The sequence below is a fragment of the Ochotona princeps genome, chromosome 33, assembly GCF_030435755.1.
Source record: "Ochotona princeps isolate mOchPri1 chromosome 33, mOchPri1.hap1, whole genome shotgun sequence".
In the NCBI taxonomy this organism is placed as follows: Eukaryota; Metazoa; Chordata; class Mammalia; order Lagomorpha; family Ochotonidae; genus Ochotona; species Ochotona princeps.
In genome coordinates, this window is record NC_080864.1 from 6,187,525 (window position 1) to 6,203,715 (window position 16,191).

General features: G+C 61.8%; 2 protein-coding genes across 2 annotated transcripts; one reads left to right on the forward strand and one right to left on the reverse strand.

Annotated features, from left to right (window-relative positions):
- Positions 1-3,779: 3,779 nt before the first annotated feature.
- On the reverse strand, positions 3,780-11,506 carry STXBP2 (syntaxin binding protein 2). The gene is made up of 19 exons (XM_004595719.3): positions 11,420-11,506; positions 10,225-10,274; positions 9,965-10,046; positions 9,614-9,690; positions 9,334-9,412; positions 9,108-9,211; positions 8,640-8,788; positions 8,367-8,451; positions 8,136-8,266; positions 7,940-8,047; positions 7,740-7,797; positions 7,565-7,630; positions 7,345-7,425; positions 6,130-6,268; positions 5,933-6,042; positions 5,011-5,106; positions 4,349-4,434; positions 4,063-4,220; positions 3,780-3,921 (listed from the first exon to the last, which is right to left on the reverse strand). Exons 1-19 carry the CDS (start codon positions 11,454-11,456, stop codon positions 3,836-3,838), a joined length of 1,782 nt encoding a protein of 593 aa, XP_004595776.2. The 5' UTR covers positions 11,457-11,506; the 3' UTR covers positions 3,780-3,835.
- A 3,032-nt stretch (positions 11,507-14,538) lies between these two features.
- Positions 14,539-16,171, forward strand: PCP2 (Purkinje cell protein 2). The gene is made up of 4 exons (XM_004595722.2): positions 14,539-14,574; positions 15,169-15,283; positions 15,415-15,539; positions 16,040-16,171. The coding sequence occupies exons 1-4, from the start codon at positions 14,539-14,541 to the stop codon at positions 16,157-16,159; spliced, it is 396 nt and encodes a 131-aa protein (XP_004595779.2). The 3' UTR covers positions 16,160-16,171.
- Positions 16,172-16,191: the final 20 nt, after the last annotated feature.

The following is a 16,191-nucleotide window of genomic DNA, read 5'->3' on the forward strand; positions in this document are numbered from 1 at the left end:
CAACTGGGGGCTGGGCACTCCATCCCAATCTCCCACATGGTTAAACAGTGTTGCCATGGTTACACCATCAGAAACACCCACCCGTATCTCAGTGACCACCCCAGGCTAGCAGTGGGCGGGGGCGGGGGGCGGCTATCCTCCCAGCGCAGCTCAAGGCCACAAAAGTGAGGACCTCGGTAGGTCTAGAGGATCAAGAATGGATGCTGGAGCCCCCACTTTCTGGGCTTGGGTTCCCCCGCTGGAGGCCTCAGCGTTGGCATCTGTATAATGGGAGTGTTGTCAGTGACCACCCTGTGCGGGGCCGTGGTGAGGTCAAGTGAGTGCTTCGTGTGACTCCGCTTTGGACTCAGAGGACACGGTCCAACGGCTTCATGAACATCCCCTGCCACCATTATCCTTCTAGAACTTTCCAAGCCACCAATGCAAGGCAGTCTGGGAACGGAGCCGTTCCCAGCCCTGGAGATGACCCCTTCAACCCCTCCCTGTCCACCAAGGTCTTCCTCCTCCCAGGGCCCTTACCTCACTTATTTTTCACAAGGTTTCTGACAGATCTCTTGACTAACTTGAGGTTTTTGAGCAATTGTTCAGACGGGGCGGGGAGCACTTGCCCCTATCCCTGGTCTCCCGACCTTGACCGTCTGGGTCACTCACTGCCTCCTCCTGCCTGGGGTGCCCATTCCTAGACCTGTAAGGTCTCTGCATTCCTTCCTTGGTAACCATGGCTTTTTCTCTTTTTTTAAGATTTATTTATTTTTATTGCAAAGTCAGATATACAGAGAGGAGGAGAGACAGAGAGGAAGATCTTCCCTCTGATGATTCACTCCCCAAGTGAGCGCAACGGCCGGTGCTGTGCTGATCCAAAGCTAGGAACCAGGAGCTTCTTCCAGGTTTCCCATGCGAGTGCCGGGTCCCAAGGCTTTGGACCGTCCTCCACTGTTTTCCCAGGCCACAAGCAGGGAGCTGGATGGGAAGTGGAGCTGCCGGGATACGAACTGGAGCTCATATGGGATGCCGGCACGTTCAAGGCAAGGACATTAGCCACTAGGCCACGCCGCCAGGCCCAATCATGGTTTTCTGTTGCTTGCTGGTTCCCGAGTTTCCCCTCCCATTACCATGTCTCCTGGACCAGCCAGCTCCTCCAAGTCCACCTGGACCTTGGTTTGGTTTTTTTTTGTTTTGTTTTGTTTTGTTTTTCAGTGGTTGCGTGGAGGGTGTCCAGTGTTTGGCTCAACTGGCTAATCCTCCACCTCTAAGTGCCATGATCCCATATGGGCATTGGTTCTAATCCCGGCTGCTCCCCTTCCCATCCAGCTCCCTGCCTGTGGCCTGGGAAAGCAGCAGAGGACAGTCCAAAGCCTTGGGACCCTGCACCCGCGCAGGTGACCCGGAATAAGTTCCTGGCTCCTGGCTTCAGATGGGCTCAGCTCGGGCTGTCGCGGTCACTTGGGGAGTGAATCAGCAGATAGAAGATCTTCCCCTGTCTCTCCTCCTCTCTGTAAATCTGCTTTTCCAATGAAAATGATAATATAACAATAAATCATTCCTCTTGTCCATCTGGGATGCTTGGCACTGTAACCCCTGCTGACAAGGTTGTTACAGGCAGGAGGTGAATGTTAGGGACAAGTTGGGGGCTGGGCGGGGGAAGTATTCCAGGACAGGGAAAAAAAGACAAAAGCGAAGCAGGCTGGGGTGTCTAGGAGGGGGTGACACCTGGGGTACCACGGGTTCACCCCAATCAGCTGCCCAGCAGGCCGCCTGGGGATAGCAGGAGGTGGGAGGCCGGGTTGTGCCGTGGCAAGAAGGGACTGGTGGTGGAGGGGGGACCTGTTCTGGAAGGGAGGAGGGCGGCCAGGTTCTGAGAGGCTCAGGCGTTGCCACTGTGCTGCCATTATCCACGTGGGGAGTCACGCAATGACCGGACACGGGTGTGGGCTGAGGGACAGACAGCAGCGGTGGCCACAGGCTCCCTGGCGCCCCCCAGTGGGAGAGGCCACAAACTGGATTTTATTAGTCACATACCCTCTCTCTCTCCCTCCAGTTCCTTCTGCCTTGCCCCTCCAACTCCCAGCAGGGGGGTGTAGGCGCGCCCCCAATGGAATCCCCAACTGAACAACCCACACCGGGAGCCCCGAGTTCGAGTCCTGGCTTCTCCTCTTCCAGCCCAGCTCCCACAAGGGAGGCAGTGGGGAGGGGGTCAGGCAGTGGGTGGGGTCTGTCGCCACACAGGCTGTCGTGCGCTCCTCGGAGTGACCCAGGGAGCTCCCCCCGCCTGCCTGTCTCTCAGAGGCGGACACACACACCCAGAGCTCGGGGGAGTCTACACTCCAAGCCGAGAGGAGGTGAGCTTGGAAGCAGCCATCCCTCCCAGCACCTTGACCTTGGGCTCTGGCCATCAGAAACAAGAGACCATCGCCACCAATCCTTGCCTGTAAAATATGGTCACAACATGGAGTCACTCTGGTTCAGGCCTGCGTTGTTTGCTAACCTCATTCTGTACAAAATGCTTTGCCAGCGTCTGGCTTTTGGGGCCAGATCACTAGGACCGACAAGCCCTGCTAGCAGCCGCTCGGTTCCAGGAATCAATACCGTATGATTTATTCATTGATTGTTCCCATACCTGTCTCCTCGAGCCCACCCACTGTCCCCATGGCAGCCCCCTGTGGCTGCGCGACTCACCTGATTCCCACGGCTTGTGTAACTCACTCTTTTTATAAAAACCCATCTAACTCTCACCCAGGGGTCGCTCTCTGCAGGAAAGGGACAGCTGATCCCAGCCAGCCGGCTGGCCTGTTTACCTGCCTCCCCAATAAGCTTTACTGCTTTGCGTAGTTATCTGCTCGGGGGAGAGGTGTGGGCTGGACGCAACACCGCCAAGTCACCCGACCTGAGGTGTTTGGTCACCACAGCCCCGGCAGGTGGTGAGCCTCACTTGGCAACGCTCGCATGCCCTGTGATGGCCACTTGGTGTCCCCGGCTGCTCCACTTCTGGTCCGGCTCCTTGTTAATGTACCCGGAAGGCAGCGGAGGAAGGATCAGAATGCTCGGACCCTCGCGCCCAGGTGGGAGACCCGGATGGAGCTCCTGGCTTTAGCCTGGCCCATCTGCTGGCCAGTGCAGCCGTTTCGGGGGGCGGGGAGTGAAGCAACAGTTGGAATCTCTCTCTCTCTCTCTCCCTGTATCAAACAGATGAGTGAGTCTTAGTAACATCCAAAAAAATAAATAAAGGCACTGATAAGTCCTGTAGGAAGAGGATAAAGCACTCATCCTGCTTGTTCATAGCTACTTTCTTTCTTTCTCTATTTATTATTTGAAAGGTAGGGAGATGGAGACCTCCCACTCACTGGTTCACTCCCCAGTCGCTCCAGGTCAAAGCTGGGAACCGGATACGCCCTCTGGGTCTCCCGTGGGATTGGCAGGGAGCCGAGCATGTGAGCTGCCTTTCCAGGCTGGGTCAGCGGGAAGCAGAGGCGGGACTCGAACCCAGGCCCTGTGAGCCAAGCCCTGATGTGTGCAGTGGCTACCTGCTGAGCCGACCGCTCACCCCGTGCAGACATAGCAACGTCCATGCTGTCGGCTTTCCCGTGTGGTCACTGCCACTGGTCCCCAGAGGAGGGTGGGGGACCCCATCAGCTGGCCAGTAGGGCAATAGGGGTTGTGGGGCAGGGGCCTGTGGCACAGGTATGAGACTGGCACCCAGCACCACTGCTGGGTGGGGGGACACCCTGGGAAGAAAGTGAGGTGGGCGCCAGCTGGCAGACAGCAGGGGAGAAATTTTATTCCTCTGGAAAGAGGGGGTGGGGGAGAGGCGAGGTCACGGCCAAGGTCACGGCCGAGGTCACGGCAGGGCTACGTTCTCCAGTTTCTGGTCCAGCATCTTGAGGTCATCCAGGAAGCGGGTGGGGGTGAGGATGTGGGAGGAGCCTGGCCAAGGTGGGGATGGAGGGAGAGGTGGGCATGTCGCCTCTACTCTGCTTCAGGCATGTGGCGCGGCTGGGGGGCGGGGGGAGGGCAGGTGTGGGAGCCGCCCCCACCTCCCCATCCCCCAAGCGTCCAGCCACTCACCTATGATCACCTCCCACTTGCCCTCGGTGGCTCTGGTCACCTCGTAGGCTGCCCTCATCTCTGACATGGCCACGCCGCCCACTACGTACACGATGAGCCGGGGTCCGGTCCGGGTCTCCACGCCAGTCTTGTTCTTGTGCCAGTGGCCAAAGCGGGCACTGTGAGGGGAAGGGGGGAGGTGGGATGGGGTGTCAAGCCAGGCAGGAGACCACACCCCCCCAAACACACACACACACACACATACACCACATCCAACGGCTGACACGGGCATCCCTCAGCCACCCACCTCACAGCAGCCTGGGAGCTGGGCATTGGGGCAGGGTCAGACACGAAGGGCCACAGCTTGCGGTCTAGCCGGTCTTCCACAGCATCCTGGGCAGCCAGGGCAGAGGAGGGGGGCTTAGAGAGCAGCAGGAGGTGGAGGGGGGGCAAAGCCAGAGTCCCCAGTCTCCTCAGCGTTCCGCCCTTGGTCCCTCCTGGCCCCTGGGAATCCCCAAAGTTAAGCCCTCATGTTCTGGGGTCCAGGCACCCTCAGTCCCTGGGAAGGAGGCCACAAGGTCGCTGAGCCCCAGGATGGAGGAGGCGGTGGGGTAGGTAAGGCTCCCTGGGGACCAGCCATGAGACATCTTGACCCTGGGACTTGGGAGGGAAACGGGTGGGAGTGGTGGGGGTGGTGGGGGTGGAAGGCAGAGAGGAAGCGAGTTTCTCCAGGCATGGCCATCCCTTCCCAACCCCTGTGCCGCGGCATTCTTCGCGGGCCGACTTGGTACCTCCCTCCACTCCCCACAATTAGGCAGGGCAGATCGGTGCCAGGGGAATACCCGTAACGAGGGATTTTTCGGTTAAGCCCCGGGGCTTAGCGGGCGGCAGGAGCAGCTGGGGCGGCTGAGCCGTGGAGGGATCAGGGTGGACTGGCCCCCTCCTCGCCACCTCTCCCACGCCCCGCACCTCCATCACGTCCTTGATGACCGGGGTCCAGCGGGACAGCTGGTAGGTGGGCTCTGTGCGTTCCCTGCGCTCCATCTGGCCGGAGGTTCCGGAGCCCTGCAAGCCAGAGCTAGGAGGGTGGGTGGGGCCAGGAGGTGGGCAAGGTCAGGATGCTGGGCACACCAGGAGGTAGGGCGGGGCCAGGAGGAATGGACAGGACCAGGGGATGGGCAAGGTCAATAGGATGGCAGGGACGAGTGGGCGGGGTGGAGGAGTGGACGGGACCAGGAGACGGGGGGCGGGGCCAGGAGGGGTGGACAAGACCAAGGGGTGGGCAAGGTCAAGAGGGTGGGTGGGATCAGAGGATGGGTGGGATCAAGGGGTAGATAGGACCAGGAGGTGTGCCAGGTCAACAAGGTGGGAGGGACAGGAGGTGGGCGGCTCTGGGTGGGTGGCTGGGGTCAGGGGGTGGACAGAACCAGGAGAATGGGCAGGACCAGGAGGGTGGGGCCAGTAGGGTGAGCAGCGTGGGAGAGAGAAGGTGTGCAGGTCCCATGGGGTGCAGGGGACCCCAGTCAGCACCAGGCTGGGGGTCGGGAAGATCACGGTGTGCCAGCAAACGGAGAGGGAGATGAGGGGGTGCGGAGAGGATTCTGGGGAGCAAGAGGGGGGCAGGACTGGGAGGGTAGAGAGAAAGAAGGCGACAGACATGGGACACAGCACAGCCAGAGTCAAGGGATAGGGGGACTATGGGGGGACCTGGTGGGGTGCAGGAGATGGCGGGGACCCCAGGTGGGAAGACCTGGAGATGTCGGGGACCCCAGGTGGGAAGGCAGGGTTAGGGAGGTTGAGTGTGTAGGGTCAGAGGGGCACTCGCACAGGCAGGTGAGGAGAGCTAAGGCGCTGTATAGCGGACCCGACCCCCACCCGGCGCCCCACGCACCCCGGCGTGGGTGATGGTGCCGCCCAGCTGCTCCAGGTTGCGGATGAGGCTGCTGTGCGCCTGTACGTTGGCGTGCTGGATCAGCTTGGCCAGGTTCTCCTCGCTCACGCCTGCGGGGACAGCAGGGATGCGGTGGGGAGGAGACAGGGGAGCCTGGGGACGAGGGGGCTCCGGGGTCCCCCCACGCCCGCCCGCACCGTTCCGCAGCAGGATGTAGAGGAGCAGCACCCGGATCTTGTCATAGGCGGGCACCGCTGCGTCCAGCAGCACCGGCACGATCAGCTTCATGCTGTCCTTGATCTTTTCGCCCTCCGCGTCCGAGCCCATGGCCAGGTCCTGCCGGACCCAGGCAGGGGGTCAGCGGAAGGGGAAGGCGCCCCAGCCAAGCAGCAGGACCCCCGGAGGTGCCACCTGCACCTGGCCTTCACTCCTAGGCCCGCCCCTAGGCCCCGCCTCTCCTAGGCCCCGCCTCCAGCCCAATCCCTGCTCTGATGCCACGCCCATCTCACTACAGACCCCGCCCATCCACGAGGCCACGCCCCTTGGAGTCCCCAAGGCTTCCAAGGCCCCGCCTCCATCCCAATCCCTGCTCTGGTGCCACGCCCATCTCACCACAGGCCCCGCCCCTCCCCAAGGCCCCGCCTGCAGCCCTATCCCTGCTGAGGCCACGCCCATCTCACCACAGACCCCGCCCCTCCACGAGGCCACGCCCCTTGGAGTCCCCAAGGCTTCCAAGGCCCCGCCTCCATCCCAATCCCTGCTCTGGTGCCACGCCCATCTCACCACAGGCCCCGCCCCTCCCCAAGGCCCCGCCTGCAGCCCTATCCCTGCTGAGGCCACGCCCATCTCACCACAGACCCCGCCCCTCCACGAGGCCACGCCCCCTTGGAGTCCCCAAGGCTCCCAAGGCCATGGCCCTTTCCAAGGCCCCGCCTCCATCCCAATCCCTGCTCTGGTGCCACGCCCATCTCACCACAGGCCCCGCCCCTCCCCAAGGCCCCGCCTGCAGCCCTATCCCTGCTGAGGCCACGCCCATCTCACCACAGACCCCGCCCCTCCACGAGGCCACGCCCCCTTGGAGTCCCCAAGGCTCCCAAGGCCATGGCCCTTTCCAAGGCCCCGCCTCCATCCCAATACCTGCTCTGGTGCCACGCCCATCTCACCACAGGCCCCGCCCCTCCCCAAGGCCCCGCCTCCAGCCCTATCCCTGCTGACGCCACGCCCATCTCACCACAGACCCCCGCCCCTTCCCAAGGCCACGCCTCTCGGAATTCCCATGGGCTCTCCAAGGCCCCGCCTCCATCCTGATGGCTGCCTGAAGCCACGCCCATCTCACCCGCAGACCACGCCCCTCCCGAGGCCATGCCTCTCCTAGGTCCCGCCCCTCCAGAGGCCCCGCCCCCTCGCTGCACCTGCTCCACACTGCACAGCTTCTCCACGGAGCCCTTGAAGCGCTTCATGCAGTCGTCGGCTAAGTGCAGGTGCGTGGAATACTGCGGGGTGGGCGGGAGCAGGTGACAGCGTTGCAGGGTAAGGGGAACCGAGTCCTGACACACAGTGCAGGGGGCAGAGCCTGGGGCTCGGGGGGGCCCACCGCCACCCTCTCCTCCCCTCCCCTCCCCTTTGACCCACCTTGTTCAGCTCCTTTTGGTACTGTGGCATCTTTTTCAGGATGTGGGACAGGTCTTTAATGTTGGCCTGGGGTGAAAATGGGGACGGGTGTGAGGCCTAAACTGAGGCCCTGCCCTGGTGTGGGGAGAGCGGGTTGTCCTCGCCGACCACTTCCGGGGGGGCCCAGGTCCCCTACCTTGTCGGTGGTCATTCTCTTGCTCTCACAGAATGTCTTCAGGAGTTCTGTAACCTTCCTGGTGGGGGGGATGAAAAGGGGGGTGAGGCTGGGGGCTGTTACCTCTGCCCCTGGGCTATGGAGGTGAGCCACGGGCCCTGGCTGAGGGGTGTCACTCCCACGGGACCCTCCCCCAGGGCCATGGCAGCGCAGGCACGCACTTGGACACATCAGCAATATGCATGTGGCGCAGCTCCACCCAGAGGTCGTCGTCTTCGTCCAGCAACACAGCCTTCTCCCTGGTCTCACTTAGTCCGGTGGTCTCGTATCTAGCGAGGGGGACGGAGAAGGTCCAGGCCCTGCCTCGGTGTGCATGCGCAGCCCAGGAGGGGCAGGGCTCTGGGTGCACGCATGCACCTGTATGTATCTTGCTCAATGTCCAGTAAGTCGTAGGCCATGGCCTGGAAGGTGAGTTCATGTAGCAGTGGTGACACAGGGTCGGCAGCCCGGTCCACGATCAGCAGCTGGGAGCGGGTTTTTTCTGGGCCCTAGGGGTAGCCGGGGTTGAAGACTCGCACTCCGCCCCCAGCCTCTGCATCCCCAGGCTGGCTCTCACACCTCTCTCTCTCTCTCTCTCTCTCTGCTCACCTCGCCCAAATTGGGAGTGTCAGCCTTGAAGGCATTTAGCTTGGCCAGGACAGCGTGGGCCAGCTGTGCTGTGTCTTCTGGGCCCCTGGGGGTGGGGGAGGGGAGTGGTCAGACAGGGGGAGGGTTATCTGGACCTAACCTTGACAGAGGGTCAAAGAAGAGGTTAAGGATGGGAATTGGGGGGGGACACCACAGGGGGCTTCAAGCTTGGGGATCAGGGTCTGGGGAGGGTGGGGCAGCATGAGGTTGGGGGGGTAAGGGCTGGGTCCCCACTTGCGGTAGCGTATGGCGGGGTACTCCTGCAGCGTGGCGCACAGGGTGGCGATTTGCTGGGCCAGTGCTTCCAGCTGTCGCGTCCGCTCTCCGGCCCGGAAGGGGCAGTAGAGGTTGTAGGTGCTGTGGGGGGCGTCCAGGGAGAATACCTGGGGGGTGGGGGTGGGGGGTAAAAATGCATGCCTGTCCAGCTCCCAGCTACAGCCACTTGCACACCATCTGCCCAGCCAGTCGGGGAGGGGCAGCCACCCCAGCCAACCCCTGGAGAGGGTTGTGAGATGTGGAATCCCCCAGCTTGCTCCCCCATCATTATCCCATACTTCCCTGATGGCCCCTCCCCACAGAGCTCCCTAAGAGGGGGAGAGTAGTTCAGGGGGGCCTCAGTGTGGGCTCCTTCTCTATCCCCGATCCCACTCCTGCTGGAGGCTGGGGGAGTAGGGCTCCCCTCTGCTCGGGCCTGGGCTTTACCTGGGCCTCGTATGGGAGGAAAGCCAAGTGGATCTCTTTCAACGTCTTCACCACTTTGGCCAGACGGGAGCGCCCCAGCTCACTGAACAGGGGCTCGGGGCATGCTGGGAGGGAGGAGGGACAGGCGATCACACAGCAGCTCCTCCCCGCACCCCCACCACACAAACACACACACACACACACCCTCTCGTCCCAGTGCCCCCCGCTCCCACCCTCCATCTCTCACTGTCGGTGAAGAAAATGTGTGCCGCTTTGTAGGTGAAAGTGGGGGTGCCCCGGAAATCCGCGATCAGGGCCTGGACTGACTGCAAGGAGACGGGAGGGGGGTTGCGCATGCGTCATCAGCCCTGGGCTTGCACACCCCGCCCCCCTCCACACACACACACACACACACACACACACATCCTTAGCCGAGGGTCTCCCAGACAGCTGCCCCTCCCTCACGCACATGTACACGCACAGGTGTGCACACACGCCTACAGGCCCACGCTCCCTCGGGCGGGCACCTTCTCCGTGGGGCTCAGCAAATAAATGGCCTCCAGGCTGGGGATGGGTTCTCGCCGCTTGTTGATGTCCTCGACAACTAGGAGAGACAGAAAGGGACACGCAGGGGTGGCCCCGGGCAGCGGGGGTTTGAGGAGTCCGATGCTTGACGGAGGCATAACCAGGGGTCACGTAGCCAAAGGGGTACCCCAAGACCCACCCCCCCCACACACACACACAAGCTCCACAGGGCTGTCTGTGCAAGGGGGCATCTGGACCAGCGGGACGCAGCAGGAGCGGGGAGAGTCCTGGGCTCATTCCATGGCTCGGCCCCTTCCCCCCTACCTTGCACCCTACATTCGGGGTCCACTCACTGGTAATGCCCTCGGCCAGGATGTCTGACATTTTGCAACAGGACGACAAGATACGCATGCTTGGGTAGTCCATGATGAGCACCTGCAGGGGTGGGGTAGGGGGAGTCCAGAGACGGCGAGATGGACGGGCGGGCGCTCGCAGGCCCGAGCAGGGCCCACCCACCAGCGTCCCCTGAAGCCTCTCCAAGGGTTCTGCTGGGAGCAGGGGTGGGGCTTGTCTGCCTAGGAGTATGGGGGTCGGGCTATGTGCCCCCCACTACCTTCCATTCCCCATCCTTCTTCACGCTCCGAATGACTCCGTTCAGGATTTCTGCAGGGAAGAGGAAGGGCGGGCTTCGGCTGCAAGCCACGGTGTCTGTCACCTGGCCCTTGGCCTCGAACTGGATTTAACATCTCCCATGCACCGCTCCAACTGAGGCCGGGCTGGTGGTTCGTGGCACCACCACCCCTGAGTTACTAAGGAACCCGAGGTACTATGAGGACTTAGCCAAGCACCCTCAGCACCCAAGAGGTCTGGTAGGGGGCAGAAGTACACACTCGCAGCATCTGTCTGTGCTGGACCCGTGGGTTGGGCAGCCAGGCCTGGGCTCCGTAGTCTCTATCCCCAGCTCCGTTCCTGCTACATTCTGACACTTTGTAACAGTTGCCTGCGAACCTAGATTGGCAGGACCCCCTCTGCTGTAGTGTGCTCATCCGACCAGTTTCCTGCCTCAGTTTTCTCATCTGTGAGATGGAATTCCTGTGGCGGCGAAGGGCAGGGGGTTTTGCGCCACAGCTGCCCTACCCAGAGTGGGGACAAGGGACAGGGCGGCCCCGCCCAGTCAGAGAGGCCAGTCCACTGTTATCAGGCCGCGCTGGGCGGAAGCAACAGCGAAGGCCGGAACTACTCCTCAGGGAGGGTTGGGGAGGAGGCGACCTCCACCCTTCCCCCAAGAACCCTGCCAGGGGACACCCCATGAGGCTCCCAGGCCTGGGTCCCATGCTGCAAGGGTCCCCTGGAGGGAAGAAGCCCCCCCCAAGCCCCATCCCAGCCCTGTGCTCCTGGACACACCCGGCCCAGCAAGCGGTCACACCACCTGGGGTCACTCGCTGGTTCCCCTAAGAGTCCAGCATCTGCTCAGAGCCGGGTGTGTGTGTGTGGGGGGGGGGCGATCTGGGTGCAAAACGGGGGTGGGTCCGGCCGTACCCCCTCCACACGCACACGGAGCCCCAGAAAGGCCGGCCACCGGGCCTAACTTTGCCCCTTGCCAACTTTGTTCCGCTCGGGCGCACAGAGTGTCAGAGCGTCGCTCTGGGACCAAGTCCCCCGGGGCCAGCGGCCGTCCTCCCCTGGATCATCAGGGACATCCCCTGTCCGGCCCCCCAACTCCCCGCCGCGGTGGGTGCTGCGGGCTCGGCATCCCCCCAGGCCTCTCCCCGACCCCTCTCCCGCCCGCGCCCAGGGGAGGCACTCACTGTCCCCCACCACCGCCTTCAGCCCCGAGGGCGCCATCTTCCCCCCAGGAGCTCGGCGGCCGCTTCCGGGTCTGTCCCAAGGTGGGGGCGTGGCCCCCGCGTCACCCACGTGGGCCCCGCCCCCTCGAGCACCTGGCCCCGCCCCGCCGTCAATCATCTCTGCAAGGCCATGTCCAGGCCAGCAGCTTGGGAGTCCGGTGGCGGGGTGGCCGGGGGTGGGAGCGGGTTCAGGTGCGTCCACACAGCCAGGGGGGCGCACCCCAGGGACACAATCCCCGGACAGTAACTCCCCAGTCGTCCTTTCCCTGGAGTCCAGAATTAGTTTCCTGGAGATGCTGAAATTGAGCTGGAATTCCAGGCTCCTGACTTGGGCCTCACCCAAGCCACAGGAGCGTGGGGGACGGGGTCGCCCATGTGGGGGGCACTTAAGCCATCATCAGCTCATGAGCGGCAGAGAGGGATGGGAAGTGGAACAGCGGGGACGTGACCCCTAAGTGGCAGGTGCCACAAGGCCACCTGCCTCCATCTTCCAACTTTGTACAAACACCACACTTTTGTAGGGACACCTTGCTCCCACCCATCCCCGTTTGGCTGGAAAGGAGGCGTGCCTCAGGGCCCAGGGCTTCCCCTGCTCTAAAAATGTAGTATTTCCTAAACACCACAGGCTGTTTAGCTTGAGGACCTGACTGGGACTAATGGAGACTTTGGAGCAATGCTAGAAGGTGAGAGACCCCTCCTGATCCTGGGGTGGGTCTGGCACAGTAACCTATGGTTGAGGTCCTTGTCTTGCATGCACTGGGATCCCATATAGGCACCAGTTCAAATCCCGGCAGTTCCATCTCCTTTCTGGATCCCTGCTTGTGACCTGGGAAAGCAGTCGAGGACGGCCCAAAGCCTTGAGACCTTGCACCCGCGTGGGAGACCCGGAGTAGGTTCCTGGCTCCTGGCTTTGGATCTGTGCAGCACCGGCCGTTGCGGCAGCTGGGGAGTGAATCATCAGATGGAAGATCTTCCTGTCTGTCTCTCCTCCTCTCCGTATATCTGACTTTCCAATAAAAATAAATAGATCTTTAAAAAAAAATTGTAGAGCCAGACCGTGGAACTGACATCACTGAAGGTTTTCTCAGCCCGACCCCCAAGAGCTGCCAGCATCACTCCCTCAGCCCCTCTGGACTACACAGGGATGCCCAGGGGCTCCCAAAGTTACAGGAGGGGAAAAAAAAAATAAAATGACAAGCTCTAAACACTAATCCTCAGTAGCTAGGAATGTGGCCGTTTTTGGAAGCAGGGCTGCTGCAGATGTAATTATTGAATATGAGGTCATTTGAGAGAGAAGGGCGGGCCCTTAATCCAAGGTCATTGCCTTCGGTGTGGAGATGAGGATGGGGTAGTCCAGGTGACGGCCTCCGCAGTCACCAGGGGAAAGAGCCTGAGGATCCCCACCTACCCTGGGGGTGGCAGGAGACAGGCCTAGGGGCCCCTTGTGAAGTTTACAGGGTTCCCACTGACAGCGCCCCCCCCAACAGGGCCATCCACTGAGGCCCCTGCAGGCTGGAATTGAGGACCTGTGCGCAGAGGGTTAAGCCACCACTTGGAACACATACGCTCCATCTAGGGTGCCTGGTGGAGGCCTGGCTCTTCCTGCTTCCAATCCGGCATTTTGCTGGGACACAGCAGTGTGGCATCCAGTCCTGGAGTGGTCCCTGCCACGTGTGTGGGTGACCTGGGTGGCACTCCGGGCTCCTGGATTTAGCCTGGCTACGCCCTAGCTGTTGCAGGCATTAGAGAAGGAATTTAGTAAACAGATTTAAGATTTCTGACTTTTAAATGAGTGGACCTATTTTAAAAGGTCCCGGTGTGGCCTGGGGTGCAACTGCTAGGACCTTGCTCCCAGTCCCAGCTGCCGTCCCAGTGAGTTCTTGCAAATGTGCACCCTGGGAGGCAGCAGTCATGGCTCAGACACCTAGGTCTCTGTCATCTGCCTGAGCCCTCCAAGCCCCTGGCTTCAGCCTGGCCCAGCCCCAGCCACTGCTGGAAGCAGATGGAAGATCTCTCTCTTCCTTGCAAATAAAAATCCATTATTATTCTTTTTTTTTTTTAAAAGATGTATTTATTTTTATTGGAAAGACAGATATACAGAGAGGAGGAGAGACAGAGAAAAAGATCTTCTGTCCGATGATTCACTCCCCAAGCGGCCGCAACGGCCGGTGCTGTGCCGATACGAAGCCAGGAGCCCAGAGCCTCTTCCGGGTCTCCCATGCGGGTGCAGGGTCCCAAGGCTTTGAGCCATCTCGACTGCTTTCCCAGGCCACAAGCAGGGAGCTTGGATGGGAAGTGGAGCAGCTGGGACACAAACCGGCATGTGTATGAGATTCTGGGCATGCAAGATGAGGATTTAACCACTAGGCTGTCGCGCTGGGCCCATACAGCCTATTGGTAATACGGAAAGGCACCCGGCAGGGGTGTGTGTGTCGGGGGTAGGGACACAGCCTCCTGGGGGAAGCACAGCTGAGGTGTACACCCTTGCTCCCCGTGCCCACGACAAGCTGATGGTGATGAATCATAGGAGATGGCTGCGTAACAGCAAATGCAAACGTTCTGGAAGTTGTCCCAGTCGCCCAGACCCCCGAGGGCAGTGCAGAGCGGGGAAGGAAGGCAGGGAAAGCCACCCCGCCCGGGAGATGGCATGGCTGGCGTGAGGCTGGTCCGTGGCTCCTGGCAGGTGGCAGCTGTGGTCCCCCCCACACAGGCAGGTGCAGGTGGCGGAGCTGACTGGCCTGGCTCGGGTAGGGACATCCTGTCGGGGTTGCCATTGTGCAGGTGTAAGCCCTGGCCTTTAGCAGCACGTGGCCTGGGAGTCCTGGCTCCTCCCCTCCTCCCACTGTCCCCCCACACCAACCCGGGCATTGTTCCGGGGGCACACAATTATCTGATCATCTTGATGAGGCTTAAGCTTGGGTGAAAGCAGATGGGGGAATGAGCTGGGGATTTGGAGCTGCTCCCCCCTCTCCTTCCCCCCCCCCTGCAACATCACGATCATTTAAAAGGCCTTCTCTTGGCACCTGCCGGGGCTGCAAACAGAGGCCAGCTGAAAGGGTGGACACGGAGTCCCGACCAGGATGGAGCAGGAGGGAGGGTCAACCCCCCTAGAGGAGGTAAGAGGGCCCCCTCCCCCAGCCCCTCAAGGTCCCAGAGCCCATGCCTGGCAGGACTAATTCATTTGTAGGACATCTAATTTTGAGAGACGGTCCTCCTGGGGACCCCTCCCCCACACCCCGACCCAATTAACCGACCCAGGAAGGTGTTGGTGGTCTGATGGGTGTGAGGACCTGACCATGCCAGAGGGCAGGTTTCCTGGCACTGACCCCTGGGGGGGAGAGGGGAAAGGAGTAGTGGTGGGCCTTCAGGGCGGCCCCTGGGTACGAGTTTCCCAGTCTCCAGGCCGTTGTCCAACCAGGTCCCAATCTAGGACAGTGGGCCACCAGCCCTGGCTGCCTCTCCTTTGGGGCGGGCGGGGGCACCACGTGAAGTGGTAGGAAGAGGGGGGGGCCCGGGGCGGGGCCCCGAGATTGGGAAGGAAACTTAAGCCTCACTTGGAGCAGCCCAGAGCAGCCGATCAGCAAGCAGGGACCATGGTGAGCACTGAGGGGCGAGGGACGAGGGGAGGCGGGCTCCGGGGCTGGCCGGGGAAGGAGGGAGTTCCCCGTTGAGGGGGGCCTGCTGGACCCGGTATGTGCTTGTGTCCCCAGGCGGGCTCCCCAGACCAGGAGGGCTTTTTCAACCTGCTGAGCCACGTGCAGGGCGGCCGCATGGAGGAGCAGCGCTGTTCTTTGCAGACCACGTCTGGCCAGGCCACCGAGGGCGGTGAGCGGGGCTGGGCTGCGGGGCTGTCAGTGTGTGTGTGTGTGTGTGTGTACAGGGCAGGAGTGCAGAGGCACACGGGTGAGAGGACACTGTACCCATTGCCTCACATGCCTCCCTGCTTCTCCCTGCAGAGGGCAGCCCAGCACCTGAGATGGACAGTTTCATGGACATGTTGGCCAGCACCCAGGGACGTCGTATGGATGACCAGCGTGTGACCATCAGCGCCCTTCCAGGCTTCCAGCCCGTGGGCCCCAAGGTGGGTGAAGTTCTCCGGCTGTCTCCCTCCCTGCTACCCTGTCCTGCCCCGGCCTCCTGTCCCATCACCTGCCGGGACTTCAGGAGGGAGGGCCAAGGAGGCTCAGACAAGGGAGATGTGGGGGGTACAAAGGCATGCCGGAGCTGGAGAGTTTCGGGGGGAGGCCCAGGGTGGGAGGGGGTGGGGACGCAGCTACCACATTCACGTATGCGCTAGTGTATCACATGAGGGTCCGGTCCAAGACCCTGGTGAGGGCCCCCAAGACACCCAAATACCACCCTTGGCAGTGCACAATGTGGGGGACACAGGAAAAGTATCAGAGGACACACGACTGGTCCTACACCCGGGGTTTCCACCGGCACCTTCTCCCTCTGAGTTTGCGTCGCTCCCACCCTCACTGCTCGAGCCAGTCTCTCTAGCTCCACCTGTCCTTGGCTCTAAATGCTACCCCCCTCCCAACCTCCACCTGCCCCCTCTGGCTGACCCTTCTCCATCCACAGGACAGTACGCAGAAACGACCCGGGACCCTGAGTCCCCAACCCCTGCTCGTCCCCCAAGATCCGAGCGCTCTGGGTTTCCGTAGGAACAGCAGCCCGCAGCCCCAGACACAAGCCCCCTGAAGCAAGCCCCCCCGTAGGGCCTCCCACCACCC